This window comes from Engraulis encrasicolus, chromosome 22 (genome assembly GCF_034702125.1).
Source record: "Engraulis encrasicolus isolate BLACKSEA-1 chromosome 22, IST_EnEncr_1.0, whole genome shotgun sequence".
Lineage (NCBI taxonomy): Eukaryota > Metazoa > Chordata > Actinopteri > Clupeiformes > Engraulidae > Engraulis > Engraulis encrasicolus.
Genome location: NC_085878.1, coordinates 9,591,090 through 9,613,239, shown reverse-complemented (window position 1 = coordinate 9,613,239; position 22,150 = coordinate 9,591,090). Strand labels below are relative to the sequence as shown.

At 42.7% G+C, this 22,150-nt stretch overlaps 2 protein-coding genes and 3 non-coding genes across 13 annotated transcripts in view; all 5 read right to left on the bottom strand.

The window, feature by feature from the left end:
* The window catches only part of plekha7b (pleckstrin homology domain containing, family A member 7b), a 201,267-nt gene extending 198,594 nt beyond the window's left edge, over nt 1–2,673 (bottom strand). For 2 of the 9 annotated variants that reach the window (XM_063188449.1, XM_063188452.1), the window contains exons 1-3: nt 2,007–2,673; nt 1,823–1,899; nt 1,528–1,585 (exon numbers count right to left, since the gene is read on the bottom strand). In XM_063188449.1, the coding sequence (XP_063044519.1) occupies nt 1,528–1,585; nt 1,823–1,899; nt 2,007–2,089 (218 nt within the window). In that variant the 5' untranslated portion in view covers nt 2,090–2,673. The remainder of the gene's footprint in view (nt 1–1,527; nt 1,586–1,822; nt 1,900–2,006) is intronic. The other 7 variants (XM_063188451.1, XM_063188454.1, XM_063188453.1 and 4 more) reach the window with 6 other exon arrangements.
* A 13,847-nt stretch (nt 2,674–16,520) lies between these two features.
* On the bottom strand, nt 16,521–20,023 carry rps13 (ribosomal protein S13). The gene is made up of 6 exons (XM_063188915.1): nt 19,923–20,023; nt 19,225–19,273; nt 19,052–19,130; nt 17,627–17,796; nt 16,942–17,042; nt 16,521–16,598 (listed from the first exon to the last, which is right to left on the bottom strand). Exons 1-6 carry the CDS (start codon nt 19,943–19,945, stop codon nt 16,565–16,567), a joined length of 456 nt encoding a protein of 151 aa, XP_063044985.1. The 5' UTR covers nt 19,946–20,023; the 3' UTR covers nt 16,521–16,564.
* On the bottom strand, nt 16,713–16,845 carry LOC134439423 (small nucleolar RNA SNORA19). Its single transcript, XR_010032766.1, has one exon. It is a non-coding gene; the product is annotated as a small nucleolar RNA SNORA19 (small nucleolar RNA).
* LOC134439393 (small nucleolar RNA SNORA73 family) lies at nt 17,242–17,467 on the bottom strand. Its single transcript, XR_010032740.1, has one exon. It is a non-coding gene; the product is annotated as a small nucleolar RNA SNORA73 family (small nucleolar RNA).
* LOC134439405 (small nucleolar RNA SNORA73 family) lies at nt 18,275–18,500 on the bottom strand. The gene has a single exon (XR_010032752.1). It is a non-coding gene; the product is annotated as a small nucleolar RNA SNORA73 family (small nucleolar RNA).
* Nucleotides 20,024–22,150: the final 2,127 nt, after the last annotated feature.

Here is a 22,150-nt window from a genome sequence, read left to right as displayed (position 1 = left end):
TGAGGCTAGGGGTTGAGTATGAAGGTCTCTGACACTGCAGCATGCGAGTGGAATTTTAATAGGTTGGTTAGTCCAGTCCTGTGGGCAGCGCCCTTTCTTCCTGCTATTACAAAGGCATAGAGCTGGGTAATAATAATTGGTATCTGCACCCCTGTTCCATATATGGGTCTCTGTCCCATGCTGCTGTTTATTCACAACTCTCCACTTCTTTATTCATTTATAACAACCGTTTACTGTATATGAGTGTGTGTATTGCAATGGCTTTACTACAGGAGGAAGGTAGGTGGTAGTAGTAGTAGTGGTAGTAGTAGTAGTAGTAGTAGTAGTAGTAGTAGCAGTTGCAGTAACAGTAGTAGCCTATATTATGGCATAGGTTAACTTTTCTCCCACTGACTTCAAAGCCCACCTGGGAAACTCCCATTGTCATTGTGACACAGCACTCACAACGGAATTGCATTTATGCCTCACCCATGCAAGGGGGCAGCCCCTAATCGGCGGCCCAAGGAAGCAGTGCGGTGGGACGGCACCATGCTCAGGGTACCTCTGTCATGGTATTCTCATCCTAACTATTTAAGCTTCTGCTACAGTGTCCTGCCATGGGATGTGTTCCTATTCTACCACCTCGGTCTCAGAGTAAATGGTATGAGGTAGGCGGGTAGGGTGATGGTGACTGCCATGGTGGCAGTGGGGCTTCGGGAACTAATGTATCAGGAGATCAATACGGATTGCCAGCGGAGGAGAGCAGGGGGAAAAAGTGGCCTGACACATGGCCAGCGCTATTACAGCTGTGCCAGACTCTCTCTCCCCCTCCCTCCACCCTTCTCCTTGCTCTGATTCAATCAAGATATGGGGCCGCTATCCAACTCACAGCACCGCTTTCCCGAAAATATGGCCACCACCACCATTTGGATTTCCATAGGAAACATATGGCTGAAAAAAATCAATGTAAATGGAAAGCTGGGCCAATGGCTCTCTCAGTTGTGAGTTGGAGTACAGCAGGTGTTATCCATCATCATCAACTAGTGACTGTATCAGAGTGGACTGCCTATGACTCTGTTGTAGGCTATGAAATGATGACACTCCCACCACACACACACACACACACACACACACACACACACACACACACACACACACACACACACACACACACACACACACACACACACACACCAAACCATAAAAAAACATTTGTGCGGGGAATAAGCCACGGGCATGTGTCAAAATGTAGGCTACATGTTTTTGCACGTTGAGAAAGAATAGTGTTTTTGTTGCAGTTGTTAGCACAAACGTCCCAGAGGAAACCCGTATAGCAAGGAAATACTCCATGAGATAATATTACCTAATTCTTTAAACTTCATCTCTTTGCCCTAAAAACAGCCACTCGAGTTTCGACCACAACAATGTAATCGGTGTTCACCTCACGCACCGCATTCCACATATCCCTGAGTAGCCTACTAGTGCAGCGCGAGACCAGCAGCTCGTGCGGAAGTAGTTTTAAACGTCAGATGAAGGACACTTTCTTACTTAATGAAGTAGCTGGCTCCCTCATCGGTGAATCCTTCTTCCCATCCCCTGGGCAAATCTGTTCAAAAGAGAAGTAGTCTGTGAGCAGGGTTTCACACTGCAGGGGTAACAACACAAGTTTACACTGTAGCCTAAGCACCAAGCGCTCAGCTGCAGCATCCGTGTTGACCAATGATGCACCACCATCAGTCTGAGCAATTTTGGAGCAAAAAACATTGGGTTGATGGAGAATGGGTAACGCGAAGGACAAATGAACTGTGTAAGCGTTTAGATTACCAACAAGCATTTCACTAACCTGATCGTATCATGTGTCCCGAGTTGACAGGTTCTCCCGTGCGGGGATGGAGCCAAGTAGTACTCCGAGTTTTGTCACTGAAACAGAAAACACCTGTTACTGAAACCATAAAAAACGAAAGTGCAATAGGGAATAGCGACTGTTTCGGCAATTAATCGCCGCTAATGAAACAACTCAAGCTTACTTGATGAAGAATACCCTGCCATCTCTGCATACTCCATACGACCAGTGATCAGGTAAAGTGTCCCGCCCGAGCGGAGCCGCCATGATCCCGGTTTGGAGTGAAGGCTATTTCATTCTTCTCTCCGCAGAGTTCCCAGGGAATCCTACAGTCCAGTAGCCACCACTAGGGCTGCACAGCCATTAAAGGGGAAGAGCAAACTTGGAGGAAAGTACAGCGCGTCTTTGTCCCACTTCCTAAGCCGACAAAAATGAGGGGCGAGCGGACGGACAGCAGGGCGATGATAGCGCTTAGCGCAAAATGTGAAGTCACAAGTGACGGGCATGCAATTTGGCACACGCTATTGCTTTCTTGGCGGGTGATACGCGAGCTAAGTACTATGGAGGCTGCGGGGGATTTCGCTATGCAAGCCTTAGGATGGAGGCTAAAAGGCTTAACATTCCTTTGGTACCAGCCTCAAACTGCAGATCTCAAGAACTGTCTGTAACGCCACATACTGCGGTAATATTTTGCATGGTTTGTCGATGTGCCAGCATGTCCCGTCTGAATTGTGTCTTAGAAACAACGTCTGCGGCATCAAAGCACTGCGCAGTGTCGTGCAGGTTAAACATTGAAACCACTACAGACGCTATTGGAAGAGATTAAGCCCGCATGAGACTTTCAATCGGATGGCAGTTGAACCATGCGTAATCATACAAAGTATGCGGTCTCGCTCCATGTATGCATTTGCTAGCAACAAACAACAACACATTAAAATCATAATGGATCAAACGTGTTGTGAAATAGGTATGCTGTTTGTTATTTCCATGTCATATCATGTCTCTTGACCGATGTCTGACACCAGGCGCTGCTGAAGTGTCCCCTTGAGCACCCTGCCACTGCCACTTACACATGGGAAGTGCAGGTGTCCCCAGAGGGCGCATCTTTGTACTGCTGAATTATTAACCAAGTGTCTAGGTTAAACTGCCTAACTCTCTAGGAATTTCATGAATAGGGATTTTTGCCAGCTTCACCACACCCCTCCCACTCTTACAAACAACATGTACGCACGTACGCGCGCACGCGGACACACACACACACACACATACACGCACGCACTCACACACTCAGTGCTTTCTTATGGAGAGCCCAAGGTCACCAGAAGGACAAGACATTTGGCAAAAAATATCCCGTTCATACAAACACCACAATTATTATATAACTCTGCCAATCCCAATTGAGGCCTATCTGTTTACACTGTGATCCTTTGTTTCACATGGCTAAGAAAAGTGCTAATTAATTGAACTAATTAACTGAAAAGATTTGTTTCTTGTGTGTGCATAGTTTTGTGCAGTCACATTATTTGATTGGAATGTTGGCATTTTGTTAATATAGTAAGCCGATAAAACAGCATAGCTGAACATTGCCATGCATAGGGAGAGATGCAAAAAAAACCTTGCAAGGGCCATCATGACAATGAGTGAAATTCTATGACAGAAATGATAGTGTAGAGGCTATTGATAATTTCTCTGCCTTTTTTCCAGACTGCTTACACTGCCACGGTGTTATCATATGGCCAAGACTTGACTTCCCTTCAGTCAAGTCAAAAGGCATTGATTGCAGAATTTGACAAATGAAAAGTGACACTTTTTCTTGGGCACTATAGTATCTCTTGATTTTCCTGTTGAGAAAAAAGGCCGCAAGTAAACATAGTAACACATAGGCCTACGTAGTGTCTAGTTACACATAGCAGTGTCTTGGCAGTACATGAAATGGACTGATCTTTTCATGACTTTACTTTTGTCTTTACACAAATGCTATTTCTTGCTCTCAAGTTTACCATATCAGTCCATATTTTCAATAAAATGGATGGTGCCCAATCTCTTCACACTGCCAAAGACCGTGCCAGAAAGGGAAGACCAAACGTGGATGAAGATTCCATTTAAAAGCGTTAACAACATGTTTTAGATAACACTTTAACCCCTTAAGACGCGGCTTTATACATTTGTTGTTACCAGTATGGTAATGACCAAGTCTTGGTGCATTACTAAAGGGCCTGTATTGTGTCATAGTATTGTAGTGCTATGGTAGTTACATTTCAATGACTATTACAGCGTGCCACTGGAGGTACGGCGCGCATTAAGGGGCTACTGTTCTAAAATAGGCCTATATAAGAGAAAAGGTGTGTGCAAAATGTGAGAATTAAGGTTATGTCCATTAGTCAAAAGAGCACCATAGATCCGTAATCCTGCCAACTCAAACGAGAACTTGTACTAGAAAGCACGCAGTTTGACAAATAATTATAGAAGACAAAAAGTATTTTACATCATCTTTGTTCACAGCCGCAACAGAGTTTTCCTAAACTGCTTACATCAAACACTTCACAGCGACATAAATATTTAATCAATGAGTCACACGCATTGTAAAATAAAGTCTCTTGTGTTTGCACATTCCCAGTTAATCTGAGGCAATGAGAAAGAATTTAGAGAGTGAAAGCGGCAAAGAAGAACCACGAAGGGAATCCTTTAAGAAAATATACGGTTTGCTCATGAAAATTAGATGAACCTGCGTGAACGTATTAACGGGGGCCAGAGTTAACAATTTCTATGCTCTCCAAACGCTGCAGCTATTGTGAAAGAAGTCATGTATTATTAAAACCCAACCATACTGGGATATTATTATACGCCTAGACTGTAATACAAACTCACTATGGCCTCTCTTCAGGTTAGTGTTCTTTACTCAACCCCTGGTTCTTCTGGATACACAAGCCATTGAACAATACCCCCTCCCCTCTCTCATTTTCTCTTAATCAGTGTTCCTGTAATTGGAATGTTTTTTTAAAGGATAGGGTTAAGTTAAGCCCAGGACCGTCCGACCCCCCACTGGACTGCCTTCAATGGTCTAATATGCTATTCACTATCACAGCAACTGCAGTAAGGCTGGCAACAGCAGGAAGCACACATGTGCATGCTCCTGCTCCTGCTCCTGTTCGGGGCTCTGGCTCTCTTTATCGCGTCCCTTTGTCAGCCATCAGTCATGGCCCACATTTTGCGTTCTCAACTGGGGCATAGTCCCAGGAGGCGTCCCTTTAAGACTGTAGCACCAGGGAGGGATGCCAAGTGACTTTGCAAAGTTCTTCAGCACAAAGTATTAGAGGTGTAGACATGAACAGGAAATTGGCATGCAGCTGAACTATTGTGTGATAACCCCAGCTGAATGACTGGATGTTCTGCATTAGAGTGTATAGTAGCCTACTTATCAACTAGTTATTATGTAGATGTATAATGACATATCTTGGATGCCCACAGCAGGCACATACAAACAGAATAGAAGTGTGAATCCCTTTCTTAGGTCTCGTAAATTCTTGGCGTTTTTGCCATGAATAAACAATACTAATACTGTGTGTGTGTGTGTGTGTGTGTGTGTGTGTGTGTGTGTGTGTGTGTGTGTGTGTGTGTGTGTGTGTGTGTGTGTGTGTGTGTGTGTGTGTGTGTGTGTGTGTGTGTGTGCAGGGTCGTTGACAGCTTTGGCCACACCCAGGACAGAGTCATCCGAAAGGGCTCCAAACTATTACAGCGGGGACCCCCTTTTGGAATATTTTCGCGACACACATATTTTCGCGACACAACACACCTACCTTAGCCTACTAATGGATTTCTAGTAATATTAGCGGACAAACTATTAATGGAAAAGATAGCAATATTGCATTATAATAATGTGTGTGTGTGTGTCTCTCTCTCTATATATATATACATATATAGATGATCCTATTCTGGGCCCCCTCTCTCCCTGGGCCAGGGACAAGTGACCACTTTACCTGTGCGTGCATGTGTGTGTGTGTGTGTGTGTGTGTGTGTGTGTGTGTGTGTGTGTGTGTGTGTGTGTGTGTGTGTGTGTGTGTGTGTGTGTGTGTGTGAGAGAGAGAGAGAGAGAAGTGAGAGAGAACAGGAAATAAAAAGAAAAGTAGTGTTCTGCAAAAAGGCTCACAGCAAGCACAGGCTGTCTTTAGGTTGTACTAATCAGTCTTATCACCTGGTGGAAAAAAGCCCTTGATTGTAGTCCATTGCAGTATCAATGACTGACTGTTTGCGTTAGGCTGTATCAGGCCTCATAGAGGGAGTGTCTTAACATATCTCCGATGTTCACTGACAGGTACAAATATAAACAGAGGTGTAAATCCCTTGCTTGGCTTTCGCACATAGGTCATTGATATATAGCATGGTCTGGCAAACGTCGCACAGATAGGGAGGTCTCAGAGGCGGGGATAAACGTCAGTCTTTATAATGACACTGCCTACAGGGGAGAACTGCAACCAATCAGATCACAGATTGAGATATTGTCAATGTAACATACAAATTCAAAGGGTAGCCGACAGGGCAGGACAAAAGGGTCAGTTGTCCCAGGCCCAGGAAGAAAGGGGGCACAAAACACTTGTTTCATTACATTCTATGCATTTGATGGGGGTGTGGACTTTCAGATTACTTTGCCCTGACAAAAGCTGTCAGCGGCCCTGGGTATGTGCACATGTCTATGTCATAACACCTATTTTTCACTTTGCTGCCCAATTTTTCAGGCAAAGGAACAGCTGTAAACAGAAAGGCTATTCTGACTGAAACGTGAAATTTAAGGAAGTGTGTGGCTATATGAGCTGCATGCATTGTATGATATAGTGCTATACAAATAGGGCCTACAGTTATTATAATATATGATCTGTGTTATCCATGGTAGTATATCCTAGTTTCAGAAAAAACACTCCCACAATAAGATCTCCCCCTTCTCTAAGCCAACTGATCTCAGTAAGCACACATACTGTATCACGAGGAGGAAGGTCGGCTTACCAGTGAAATCCCCTGAGTCAAGAGCACACACAGACAGAAAAAAAAACATGGCAGCTTTTTTAAATACATACACCCCGAGGTCAGGATTGACACCTCTGCACATAGGCACATCCCTGACTGACGCACGCCACTGTGATGCGCTACCATACTGTGTCAGTTGCTTTTGTGCATTAGAATCCGTATACTCTGCCTATTAGTCATTACCTGTCTCGCTACGTGTCTCGCATACATTGGGCCACAGCTGGTGACAGGGACGCACAGAGGCACATCCTTCAGTGACTGCATGGGGACATTGATGCTCGGCTCAGCTCAGTGCTGTGTCGTGCCGTGCCGCTCCTCTCCTCTCTACTCTGCAGTGTGAGTGCCGTTGATTGCTGCCTGCTCGCTGCCAGCAGCCGACAATGCAGCAGGGCAAGGTGACTCAATGTTAACTTCCTCTCCTAGGAGAACGCTAGGTACTGTATGGCGGCTGCTGTATGGCTGGCCACAGTTGAATCACTGCTTGCTGACTGGGCACTGCAGTAAAGAAATTCACAGACACAGACACAGACACACACACACACACACACACACACACACACACACACACACACACACACACACACACACACACACACACACACACACACACACACAAACAAACAAAGGGATTTTCCCCATCAATTCTTGGACAATCCCTTCGAAATCAAGAGCAGTAACTGAGGGGGAAATTGTTTCCTATATGCTAAGCTGTAGGCCCAAAGCCTGAGAAGCATACTGCAGATTCCTATAGGAATTAACGCTCTCTTTTACGATTTTCTGCTATCATTTCATGCAGGATTTTCGATTAATAATGTATGTGTCTCCATTCCATTTTAAATAGAAGTGCCTCCCCCTCAACAATTAAATCAGCAGCATCCAACTGGCTGGTGTTGCCTGCATGTCCCAGCAGCAAATGAATTACCGCAGTGAGGGATTGTTTCTCTTTAATAGGCCAGTTAAGTTTCCGAATGGAACACAGCCAGCTATAGTAATAATACGGCAACTGGCAACAGCACGTGTCATCATTATTGATTAATGTGATGCATATGTGTGTGTGTGTGTGTGCATGTCTGTGTGCGCGTGTGTGTCCCTGAGTGTGTAGGCGTGTCGTTATTGCCATTGCTGATGATGAGCTTGTGAGAATGTCATCCTTTCTGCATGAATATGTCCCCAAATGATACAGAAAGGTCACTCTAAATCACCTACAAGCCTGTACATGATGTTTCCATGTAAGATTTGAATCACAAGGGGACTTGCTCATCTCTCTCAGGTATACATTATACAGCTTCTGCCCTCTAGTGGTGAAACTAGTGCATCACAGCTGGTCTCTTTCCACAATCTCCAGGCACACCCCACTCAACATACAGTCAACCAAAATACACAACATTCCAATAAGTGCCAGTAAGCAAAAGAGAAAGAAGGGTAAGGAGACACCGAAGAAACTGAGTAAACTCTATCTAAGCTCTCTAACTGAGCCACTATTGGTTCAACAGGTTACAACATTGATGCATAACTGGTGGACCCAACAATATCTGCACTGACTTTTCAACACATTTTGCCTTGTCTACACAACATCTGATCAGTATTGTATCAAAATGCGTAATAGAAGTGGGGGATGGTAAATGATAAATTATTAATAGGCCTATATATTGGTTGAGTGTCTGAAGAGTAATTAAAACTACAACTACATAGAACACCTTCTATTTAGTAATGTATACCACTCTATGTACCTTGCAAGGGTGTGTAATTGGAGTATAATTATATAATATATAATAATTACATTATATTATAATTACAACTATATTATACAGGGTATAATTATTAATTATATCATAATGTTTATCTGGTTGATATTAAATCGTTCATTATAATCATTGATAATCTGTACTATTTTGATCTATAATAATGGGTATAATAAGTAAATAATTTAATATGTAAATAACTTAGATTTTACAATTAATATATATTTTAACTGTGGGCATCACAACTGCAGGCATAACACAATGACAAATGTATTTACTATTCTATGATGTTCATGGTTACATATAGTAAGTGCTGAAGGTAGGCCCTACTGACATTGAAACGGCAACAGTAAAGTGAACCTGAACCTCTTTGCACTAAAGCATCCACGAGATGTTAGGCTACTTTATTGCCTTGTCTGACAGGTTGTGGAGAAATGAAATCCTTATTGACAAGGACTTAACGTTTATGCGGCCGTGTGTTTTCGTATTCTGAGACAGATATGCAGCTGTTAAAAGGCAAAGCTCTCAGCCGACGTCACAGTGACCAGCGAAGATGGGAGTTTTATTGGAAAGGGCAGGGGACCTAGCACTTACCGCACAACCTCACTGACACTGAACAAACGCAGAATCTCAAGTGCCCCGTTACTCTCCTGAAGACTCCTAAAAATGACCCAATGTAGTATCCATCGTGGCATTTCTGTTGATATGCAACTTAGTCATTTTTTACCACCAGTGAGGATGGGCTCCTGCATTGTTATTCAACTGCAGTGACTGTCTTCATGAGAATTTCTATTGTCTTAGAAAAGGGGTGTTGAAACTTTGTTCCTTCCAAGGGCCACTTCAATTTTTACTAAGTCCTCTAAGGGCTGTACTATGAACACTAATCGGATTTCCCCCTGCACTTTAGGCCTACATTAAAGGTGGCCACCTTTACAACAGACCCCACCTTCACTACATCCCCTGAAAATAACATTTGGTTGTATAGCTAATGTAGGCCTTATTTCCGAAATTTCTACAAAACATGTAAAGACTACACAACACAAACACTACTTCATCTCCATTGTGGTTTTCTTAATTTTCACACGTCAAATTCAGTCCCTAATCCATATGTTTTCACACTCCCCAATCAGATGAACATCCATCAAGTTTAACTGGCGAGAATAAGTAGGCTAAATAATAGGAGTAAATTCATTACAGTGAATTCTGAACCACACGTTCTTAAGTTTTGTTAGACATTCAAAGATGAGGATTATTTCACTTGAATTTGTCTAGAGACATCTCTGATATTAGGCTACCAAAATTGGCACACCATGAAATCACCTGAGTTATCCTTTACGGCAGTGGTTCTTAACCTGGGGTGTGGGCACCCCCTGGGGGTGCACCAGGGATTCCAGGGGGAGCACGGAATTTTGTTTGTGTTGAGGTTGTGAACATTATAGTTAGGCCAAATTAAGACCAAATTCTAACATGTTAAGTTTCCCATTTTAGGTCATTGAGGTATTGATTAATTGCCTGGCTCTTGCCCGACCTGTAGTTCCGCACAGCTTTCCAGAGCACACACACGGAGGTCTGGTAGGAACCAGGATAATTGATTAATGTCTCAAGCAAGAATCATTGTAATTAATCACTTAGTTAATTTTTTTTAAGTGCATATACACGTGTGCAAGTTTGTGTTGGGGGTGCGCGGCTTGTCTTCGGCACAGGAAAGGGGGTGCGTTAAGTAAAAAAGGTTAAGAACCACTGCTTTACGGAACACCCTTCATTGATATTCCAGAAGATCCAGAACATTTCTGATCCGCACGGATGCTTACACACAAAGTTAGGCAATGCTTATTACATATTGACCATTTTCCTCAAATGCCTGTGAAACTGTTTAATTTTCCTCTGGTCTGCAACTGCAAGTCTGTAGTTGTCGACCATTACATGCTTTATGGTAACCATTACTATAGGGAAAGCAAGTTGCCAATAGGGGGCATTCGCCTATATTTTTTATATTAAAGGGGGCGTTGACAGGTTTATGATGAGGTGGTGTTGAGACGTGTTGGATGGCTTGTATCGAGGTGAAGACTGCATTTGTTCAAAAAAGGTTGAGAACCACCACCCTATGCATTCACAGTGGTTCCCAAACTGGGGAACGGGCTCCCAAGGGGGGTTGTGTACAGAAGGACCTACAGTATTTGCATAAAACCTTGTGCTTTATAGAGCTGGAATGTAGATGTGACGTCACTCCCTTCTTCACAGCAATCCTGGCAGTCATTATTTGTAAGTAGACCTGAGCAATACAATAAATGAATGGAGAAGGGGTTCAACTATATGTCAAAATATGGCTAAATGTGAACATTTCCATCGACACTGTACAAGGATAATATTCAAATGTGCTGGCTGCTAAATATCTACCAAATCATTAGGAGCTGATTCTAAGCCAGTATGGGACAAGTTAATTAATTGAAAGACATTACATGAGCTTTGAAAAAATACCTAATAGATCTAATTAAGGCCTAAAATAAATTTCTGATCTTGAAGAGCAACTTTTTGCCAAGATTAGTGCTGCCACTGAAAAGGAGGTTGATTTAATATGTTCCTATCTTTTCATTTAAGATTGAATGCTTTGGATCTGGGCCTCCAGAATGTCAAAGGCTACACCAAAGAACCAGGTCTGCTGGCGTGACGGTCAGAGCACATCCACAACCGTAGTGATGATCATACAATTGCATTGGCTCCTACTTGAAGACCTGAATCCTGCACTGAACTCTGCAAATCATCGATTATACATTTTATATATAAATATATATATATTATATAGCTATACTGTTTAACTTATCTTTACTTTTGTGGACATGTGTGTTGCTTCCAAAAAAATCCTCACTGCATCTACCAGTATTTAGTGCCAATAAAGCACTCCACTCTACTTTGGGAAGCACTCTGCACTCCCCACACGTAAGGAGTCCCTCACAGATCTTCCACCATATTTTCACCATCAGGAGAGCACAGCAGTCTATACATCTCCCACTAATCAGGTCCCTTGTACCAGGGTCACCCATCTTTGGGACCCTTGCATGGACATAGGGCTGACAGTTTGTCTGCCGTCTGCGTCCGATGGACTGATCATGACAAGCCATCCAACGTCTCAAACTATTTGTGAAGAGTTGTCTACTGACCATCATACCGCCGAGCCTGGCTCTTAAGTGTTCTAGTGGTCAAAGCCTTAGCTTGTGACCCCGGAGGCCCAAGTCCAAAGCATTCTTGAGTGCAGTTACACTGTATGAAATGTCAGAAATCACATTCTTTGCCATTACCCACAGAAACCTTCTCACCTTCCCAAAAAATGCAAACATTCTTAATACCCAAAGAAATGTATTAATATTTTGGCCTTTCCATCATACCAACAGAGGATCATATTGAACCATTGTGGACTTATCTAAATGGAACAGTCATTCATACGTCGGTTAAAAACCTGCAATTAATATTTTACGTGCGCTTTATACTTTAAAAATGGACTTACTGTGCTACTCCTGCACACTACCCAACACCTGTGCATGTCTACTTTATTCCAATGAATGATCATTTGACACAGGGATTTAAAATGTGTGATTTCATGGGGTAGAGGACATCAACTGAAAAATGTAAACTAAACTATTGATGGAAGCTTGCTTTTTTGAAGTGTCATTTATAAAATGTAAAAAACTCCCATTGAGGGTAAAAATATATTTCATTAACTTGATAAGTACAATTTAGCCTGACGTTTCCAAGTCTAGTCCTTGATGAGTCACTTCATATTGATTTTAGACTATTTTTTGAAATTGGGAGTGTGCTCCATTTATTTGCATAACTTTACCTACAGAAGCCGGAAGGCTGTGTTGGGAGTTTTCCAGTACTGTTGCATTGCTTTGTCACCTGACCTGTCGTTGACTGGTGTTGTAGGCCCTGCACTGTGGCCGGTGACTGCACCCTGTGGGGTGAGAACGAACTCCCCCTTGGGATCAAATTAAGGCTATACTATCTATCTACAGTCCAATGTTCTACCTCTATGATATAACTATTAATTATTGCTCGCAACCATAGAAAGAAAGAAATCGATGAAGCCAACAGCTGAACCCAGAATTTGAAATGTCCCCATGGCTTTTAAAAGTACATTTTAAATGTTAAAATCTTCCCAGAGATACTAATGTGCTTGCTTGCCAGCCTGTATGCAGAGGAAAGCAGCACATTTAATATCCATATGTATATGGGTATGAGAAAAAAACAAATTCCAGTCTTGCAATGCTCATCAGGCTGCGTGGGCTGCTTGACATCTTAACTTCCTTTTAGTAGGGTTGGAAAGGGGGGTCCACGCGCACCCCCCGGCTTTTTTTACGCCACCTGATTTTTTTGTATCTTTAGAGTGTCTACTTCCAGAATCTGCCAGGTGCCAAGCTGAAATAATGTCCCATGGCCTTCCTTTTTAACCATTTAATGCACCTGACAGGAACCCAACAGATTGAAGCAATGACAGAGAATAGGTCATAACTTTTGAAGTAAACTACATACAGAGACAAATTAACACATTTCCCCATATAATATTGACCTGAGGAATGAATTTAAGTTGTTGTTTTTGACTTTTGACAACATTTAAACAGCATATTTGCTGAGAAACAGCAATAAAATGACTCAAAATATGTAGACACTCAACTATCTTTTCATTCTTTTGAGTTTTGTTCTCTTTTTCACCACCTGCTCCTCCTTTATCATTTGCAGTGTAAATGTTAGTATTATATCGCGTATTAAGCCGAAATGATGACCCCCAGTCTCCATTTTTGACCCTTTAATGCGCCTGACTGAAACCTGACAGACTGAAACAATGATACAGAATAGGTCATAACTTTTGAAGTAAACCACATACAGAGACACATTAACACATTTACCCTCACAATATTAACCTGAGGAATGCTATTAAGCTGTTGTCTTTGACATTTCACAACATTTGAACAGCATCTTTGGTAATAATCAGCAATACAATGGCCTAAAATTTGTAGACTTTTAAGTATCTTTTCATTATTATTGTCTTTTTGTCCACCACCTGCTATTCCTTTATCATTTGCAGTGTAAATGTGACTATTATATCAGGTTTTAGGCTGAAATAATGACCCACATTCTCCATTTTTAACCCTTTAATGCGCCTGACTGGAAACCGGCAGATTGATACAATGATACAGAATGGGTCATAACTTTGGATGTAAACATCATACAGAGAGATAAACACATTTCCCCATACAATGTTGACCCAATGAATGATATTAAGTTCTTGTCTTTGACATTTGACAACATTTGAACTGCATTTTTGGTCATAATTGGCTTTGAAATGGTCATTCAAGTAGGCCTATCTTTTCATTCTTTCGGGTTATATTTATTTTTCAACACCTGCTCTTCATTCATAATTTACATTAAAAAGTGTATTAAGAGTATTAAGCTGGAATAATGACCCACAGGGTTCATTTGTAACCCTTCAATTGACCTAAATGGAACCAACAGATTGCAACAATGATACAATTCATTGGGCAGTCATGGGTAAATTGGGCAGTCGTGGGTAAGCAGTTAGAGCGTCAGACTTGTATCCCAAAGGTTGCCGGTTCGACTCCCGACCCGCCAGGTTGGTTGGGGTAATCAACCAGTGCTCTCCCCCATCCTCCTCCATGACTGAGGTACCCTGAGCATGGACCCGTCCCGCCGCACTGCTCCCCAAGGGTGCCACTGAGGGCTGCCCCTTTGCACGGGTGAGGCATAAATGCAATTTCATTGTGTGCAGTGTTCACTTGTGTGCTGTGGAGTGCTGTGTCACAATGACAATGGGAGTTGGAGTTTCCCAATGGGCTTTCACTTTCTTTCTTTCAATGGAGGTTAACCTTTGAAATAAACCACAGTACAGAGAAAAGGTAACCAATTTTCCCATACAATACTGACCCAAGGAATGCAATGAACAATTTTTGGCCTTTTATCAACTTTTAAATGTGCTTCTGGACAAAAACTGCCTTTTAAAAAAGCCATACAATCTATAGAAATTAAACTGTCATTCTTGATCCAAGTGACCAGATTTGTAAAGTTTGTCAGCCATGAGTGTGTTTTACACTGGCATGTTTCTCTGTCCTGTACATTTGGCATAACAAGCCAAACAGTCTATGTCTGCAGAAAAAGGTGAAAGACACATCTTCATGTTACAAATTACATGTGGAGGTTTTGCAATAAGAAAAAGGAAAGAATATACGCACACCACAGATGCTCCCTTGTCGTGAGACACCTGACGAAGACCTTACAGGTCGAGACGTTGTGTGAGCTTTTCACACGTTAAATCACAACAAGGGAGCTTCTGTGGTGTGCGGATAGTCTTTCCTTTTTTCTTGTGTGTTCTTTTATGTCCTGCACCCACGGCAATTGCTTTTTGGGATGTGCCTTTACCTCACATTTTTTGAAGGTTTTGCTAATAAGTGTTAAAGAAGCCTCCTTTGTTTCTTGAACCTCTGAATGATGATGGTGCTAGTTGGTTATTAAGTGGAAGATATATTTTGAAAATGAGATACTGTTTCAATCTGAAACTCAATAACATAATCAAATGTATACTTTAAATGAGCAATGAGAAGCACCCAATAAAACTTGAAAGAATGAAAAAAGACTGGTTATTTTCTACACATTTTGGGTATTTTAATGCTATTTTTGTCCAGGAACACGGTTTAAACGTTGATGACAGTCCTTAACAAGTGCTTCATTGCATTTCTTGGTTCAGTATTGTATGGAAAATGGGTTAGCTTTTCTTCTCTTTGCGGCTTACTTCAAAAGTCAACCCACACTATGTCTTTGACCCACAGGGTCAGGGTTATAAGTTTAAATGTTGTCAAATGTCAAATCAACAACTTAATTTCATTCTTCAGTTTAGTATTGTATATCAAAATGTGTTCATTTGTGTCTGTATATAGTTTAATTCAAAAGTTATGACCCATTCTGTATCATTGTTTCAATCTGTTCCAGGCGCATTAAAGGGTTAAAAATGGAGACTGGGTCCTTATTTCAGCCTAAACCCAATATAATAGTCACATGTACACTGCAAATGATAAAGGAGGAGCCGGTGGTGGACAAAAGACAATAAAATTCGAAAGAATGAAAAGATACTTGAGTGTCTACATATTTTAGGCCATTTTATTGCCGATTATGACCAAAGATGCTGTTCAAATGTTGTGAAATGTCAAAGACAACAACTTAATAGCATTCCTCAGGTTAATATTGTGAGGGTAAATGTGTTAATTTGTCTCTGTATGTGGTTTACTTCAAAAGTTATGACCTATTCTGTATCATTGTTTCAGTCTGTCGGGTTTCAGTCAGGCGCATTAAAGGGTCAAAAATGGAGACTGGGGGTCATAATTTCAGCTTAATACGCGATATAATACTCACATTTACACTGCAAATGATAAAGGAAGAGCAGGTGGTGAAAAAGACACAACAAAACTCAAAAGAATGAAAAGATAGTTGAGTGTCTACATATTTTGGGTCATTTTATTGCTGTTTCTCAGCAAATATGCTGTTTAAATGTTGTCAAAAGTCAAAAACAACAACTTAAAATCATTCCTCAGGTCAATATTGTATGGGAAAATGTGTTAATTTGTCTCTGTATGTGGTTTACTTCAAAAGTTATGACCTATTCTCCGTCATTGCTTCAATCTGTTGGGTTCCTGTCAGGTGCATTAAATGGTTAAAAATGAAGGCCATGGGACATTATTTCAGCTTGGCACCTGGCAGATTCTGGAAGTAGACACTCTAAAGATACAAAAAAATCAGGTGGCGTAAAAAAAGCCGGGGGGTGCGCGTGGACCCCCCTTTCCAACCCTACTATTTGGGATCAAGACAGAAAACTACTCTTGCCAACACCCAAGCCCATTAGTAAGAACAGTAATAACGAATCTTTGCCAGGTATGTCCAACAGATATCCTTTTATTTTTTTAGCAAAAAAAAGATGCGTTTATGCCACCAGAGCAGATGCTGTTGAGGACTCGCTGTAAACAGAAGGAAAACAGCCATTAGACATCAAGTGTATCAGAAAAGGAAGATACAGACACCAAACACACAACTGCCAACAAAGCTACAGCAGTGAACTTGAACATGTTAACAAATGTACGAAGGGGACTGGCAGCATTGGCACAAACACAGCCACGCTGCTAATTTACCTCCAATGTTTATCTAGCACATCAGAAATATCTCAATTCTTATGTAGTGTTAAGAATGGGACAATGAAATGTGCATTTCTCAAGTTCAAAGACACATCTTTATATGCCATGATTTCCATGGCGGACCTATAAGCACTGACCAAATACATGGGAGTTGAAAAGTAATACGTACTACTTCCAGTTGGGAGGAAGCACCCTCTTGGTCTTGTAGTAACGGGCAAGCCTGTGGATTCTGCTCTCAACGAGAATCAGACGGAACTTGGCATCCTTATCCTAAGTGGAGAAACAAAAAGAGGACCTTCAAGCTAATTCCTGAAAACCAAATACACGATCCAAAAACAGTTCTGTATTTGAGAACATTCTACTAACACACATGTAGATGCTGTAACAGTTAGGTTGAAAACACAGGTTTGATACAATAACCCTGACAGCAAAAAAAGCTACCAAAATACAACAAAACTGATTAATGAAGATATGTGCACTGCATGGTTTTCCTCCCCAGTAACTGCCCATGGGCTCTGGGAAGGTGTAGGAATATGCAGGACGGCCTCTCCACACCAGTCACGAGTGGCCGGGGAGTCGGCTTGCTATACAACGTTGTGGAACGGAACTGTACATCACCGCACGGAAGTGCTGAGCTTCCATACGCCACACGGCCAGAGCCTTGCAAGAGCAACCTCACAGGATAGCCACGTTGACTGGTGCAACCAGTAGCCAAAATACACTCTGGACCAAAATAGCATTTCAACCAGAAAGTGTTGCAATTTTTCATTGCAAATAATCAGACTATTGTTTTTTTTTCTCCATCACCAACGCTGCGACACAGCGACAACAGCCACAGACAGCAGCGCACTCACCTTCCTGTTCCTCTCCAAGTGCTTCCTGACTGCGACAGCCTTCTTGATCAGGTGGTAGAGATCCTCGGGCAGGTCAGGGGCCAGACCCTTGGACTTCAGGATCCTCAGGATCTTGTTGCCGGTGACAAAACGCACCTGGGCCACACCATGGGAATCCCTGAGGATCACACCTGGAGAGAGCAAGGACAGGCATTGAGACAAAGGTTAAATGTGCAGCCAGCAAAAGGCATCGTAGTGTGCATGATTTTTCTACGCGTCTTAAACTAGACTTGGACAGTTAGGAGGTGATGCGTGTGTGGGATGATTGAGCAGCAAGGCAAAGCTCATGTTCCATACAGACTGTTCAACAGTGCTAACAAATCAAATCTACTTAAGACTGATTTGAGGGGGCACGTTAACATAGCGCACCAAGACCCCCCCATATGGGCTTGCATGCCCCTGGGGACCCTGGTACGAGTCTAGTAAGTGTCATTTCTCAACCCTTCCGGTCTCTCTATTCTGGCCAATTCAGGTCTCCTCCGACAGGTCATAGACAACCCCAAAAAATATTTACATGTTGATTTATGTGTCGTAACAGTTGGGTTGAAAACAGATTAGATAAAATAACCCAGACAGCAAAAAAAGTTCAACAAAACTGATTAATGAAGATTATGTGCACTGCATGGTTTTCCTCCCCAGTAACTGCCCATGGGCTCTGGGAAGGTGTAGGAATATGCAGGACGGCCTCTCCACACCAGTCACGAGTGGCCGGGGAGTCGGCTTGCTATACAACGTCGTGGAACGGAACTGTACATCACCGCACCGGAGTGCTGAGCTTCCATACGCCACACGGCCAGAGCCTTGCAAGAGCAACCTCACAGGATAGCCACGTTGACTGGTGCAACCAGTACTCAAAATACATGCAAATTCAGATCCTCTCAAATTAATCATTGGCTGCATTCGGATGGAGCATGAGACAAAAATGGAAATTATGGCATATAAAGATGCATATTGCATTAAGATCTTGATTTGCCAATACCAGGAACATTGATTTGCCAGCTAGATCACCCTGACCTTGCTTGGAGGGGAAAACAACTAGACATCAGATGAACCATCACAAACAGCTACAGCCATGAGCCTCAGCAGCGTAACTGTATTTCCAGGCAAACAAGTGTACGAAGGGGATCAACGCGTTGGCATACAGACAGCCACTCTAGTCTAATATTTATCCAGCACATCAGAACCCTCGGTTATTAGTGTTACGAATGGGACAATGAAATGTGCATCCGTAACAAGTGTAAACTGAAGCCTATGCCTTCATTGCCTTTCACGTATGAAATGGAATATTGGAATTAGTTTCACTCATCTTGCTTACATGCATCACCACAACAAGTTAACAATACTGTCTGTCATGTTAAACCATACACTGCAATTAAGAAGACTTACCAATCTGTGAGGGGGTCAGACCTTTCTTGGCCAATTTGAAGATCTGCTCCTTTACATCATCGGAGGTCAGTTTAAGCCACTGAGAACAAAATATCAGCAGTTAGTACACAGGATATTTCGATCATAAAATAAAACAAAGCAGGACTATATAATTTAGGGAAAGTTATACTTACAGTTGGCACACTGCGCCTGTAGGGGAGCGCAGACTGGGACAAGCCCTTTCTGTAAGAGGGAACAAAAAAATCCTTATTTGACTGTACATGAAATGTTTATGGTCAATGCAACCACGCTAGCCGTGTAACTTCAAGCGTCGCATCAACGCACAGAAAGTAGACAATAGTGACAGGAGACCAGCAAGCCCAATAGACCAGCGACCCAAAACGCTCATTTCATACAAATGATCATGGATTAGCGACCGAAACTGTACAACTTCCAGGTATGCTACACCGTATGCTAGCATCATGTCAGAGATTTGGATGGTACCATAACTAGCTTGCATTAGCCCCAAATCACAACGCTGTGTTGTCCTCCTTCAAGCCAATAGCAAATCATGCCAACTGTTTAAATGACAGTCGCCGACATCCATTACATGCGTTTCAGAAACTCAGCAAAACTAAAATTCATCTGATGGCGTAAATGCACAACGAGAGCGAATGTTCAAACTCTAGCGTGGTGGAGCTGTTCACATGGCACGAGCTATGAGGGCGGCCATCGTGTTAGCTCACGGTACATGTTGGACGTGTTTAATAAGGCCACGAAGAGGATAAGACGCACGTATTGTGAACATAAGGGCTTCCAAACACTATATGCGTGTTTTGAATTAGACTTTGATGAAAATACAAGGATATTCGCACTAAAAATGACATCTTACCCGGGAGCGTGCATACGACCCATGATGGCGCACGGCGGAGCAGAGGGAAAGAAAGACCAATGCGAGGCTGAGCGGAAGTAGAGATTTCAACAGGAAATTGCGTATGTTTAAGCAGTGCAGAAATATTCTAGTAAGAGGAGATAGAACAGGTACATAGAAATTAACGGTGAAGATTCGTAACGCAAATATGGCGTCTACCCGCACATCTCCCGCCTTTCTGGTAACAAGAGCCAATGTGCCTGCTGAGCTGCGTTGCCAGTGATCCAATCATCTGGCTGCATCGGCGCACGCGAAATTATGCACATGCTCAGTTTTGAAAAGCCGTTGCTCTCGTGCCGTTATGGAACTACTGCGCCTGCGCTCTGTCAAAAAAAACCGTGAGAAAAGTGGCTCAAAAAGCTTTATTTTGACTCGTATGACACAACCAAGTAGTCTAGATTGATCAGTTTTTCACGGTCGTTTCAACCATATGGTTTTCACAACCGCTGGGTTCCCCTCCGTCCTATACTCAGTTTCCCCATTCATTTTTCCCATTGACTCTCAGATCTGGTCTACTTAATCGCGAAATAGCACCCCGGAGGCGTCACCAAGATGGCCGCCATATGTCCCCTCTCATTCTAGAATCTCTCTGAGCAGTGGCTCAGTCAGCAAGCTAGTTATCCACGTTCTGTGAAGTTGTTACTTCATTTTCAAAGATCTAGATCTAGGCCTATGTAACAGAGTTAACTTAAGTTTGCAATTGCGTTTTACCAGTCTGCAATGTGCAGTTAAACTAAACATTGGCAATACTCTACTAATACTAGGCCTACAGGTGGTGACCATCTCTGTGACAGGAAAAAGGAGACAGGGGTCTTCCCCAAGAGTATAGCGTTCCTTGCAATTTCATGCATTTTAATGCATTTTTGTCCTACTTAATTATGTGTCTTACGCCGGACACACACACACACACACACACACACACACACACACACACACACACACACACACACACACACACACACACACACACACACACACACACACACACACACACACACACACACACACACACACAGCAGCAGCAGCAGCAGTACAATCTGGTGGAAAGTGAAGTAATGCTGTGTGCAAAGAGTAAAGTGCCAGAGGCATGGTGAAAGAAATGTTCAGGAATATCATCCAGAGACCTTGGTTTTCTTCAGTGTGTTGATGAGTCTGATGGCTTGTGGGAAGAAGCTGTTACTTTCTGCTTGAAGATAGAGTAGCCTAGCAGAGTATCATTTATTGATCCCAGGTGCAAATTAAGGTGTCATTACACATACATACAAAAAGACATCACACACATAGGCCTACTTAGACATAAATTAACTAAATATAGTTCACTCCACATTTAGCCAAGGCAGCTCAGTCTCTCTCTCTCTCTCTCTCTCTCTCTCTCTCTCTCTCTCTCTCTCTCTCTCTCTCTCTCTCTATCTCTCTCTCTCTCTCTCTCACACACACACACACACACACACACTACCCCCCCCCCCCCCACACACACACACACACAGTGTCACATGTGCCTTAGCTGAGTGGCACTAGAAGCCAAGACAAAGTGACCAACAAAGTGTCCAGGAGTGTCAGAAGTCTCTCTGTAGTACTGTTTATAGTATGTGCGGAACAGCATGTTGCGGTAGCGCTTCCCTGGTAGTAAAGGGAGAACAGTCTGTGCTGGATGACTTGTGTATCTTCGTTGATGTTCATTGCCCTCAGCTAATTGCCAACAGTGAAGTGTGCAGGCCCTGAAGGGCTGGTAGGTGTGATCTGATGATCTTTTCTGCCGTCCTCACCACCTCTTCAGGTTGTTGAATGTGGATACAGTTGCAAAGGTCAAAAAGTGAAGTGACGTAATGCATGGTTAATCAAAAAAGATGAATAGATGTGTGTGAGTGACTGAGTGTGTGTGTGTGTGTGTGTGTGTGTGTGTGTGTGTGTTTGGGGGGATTGGCTTGGTTGTGTCAGAGCCAGTCTCCAGTCTCTACACGTGTTGTGGTTGTATGTCCTCATCTAGTGAAAGTCTGGTGGTATATGAGTCTGGTGGTGGTCCGAGCTGTAAGACTTGACAGATATGATCTGTCTCAGATAGGCCCAGAGCCATACAGTGAACAGAGTTACGCGATTGGAGGACCAGGAATTAAATTGCAGCCCCGCCTTTCAGCGAGATAAGGGAGTTCCTAAAGCTGCTGTCTTCCCATAGACTCAACATAGAACCA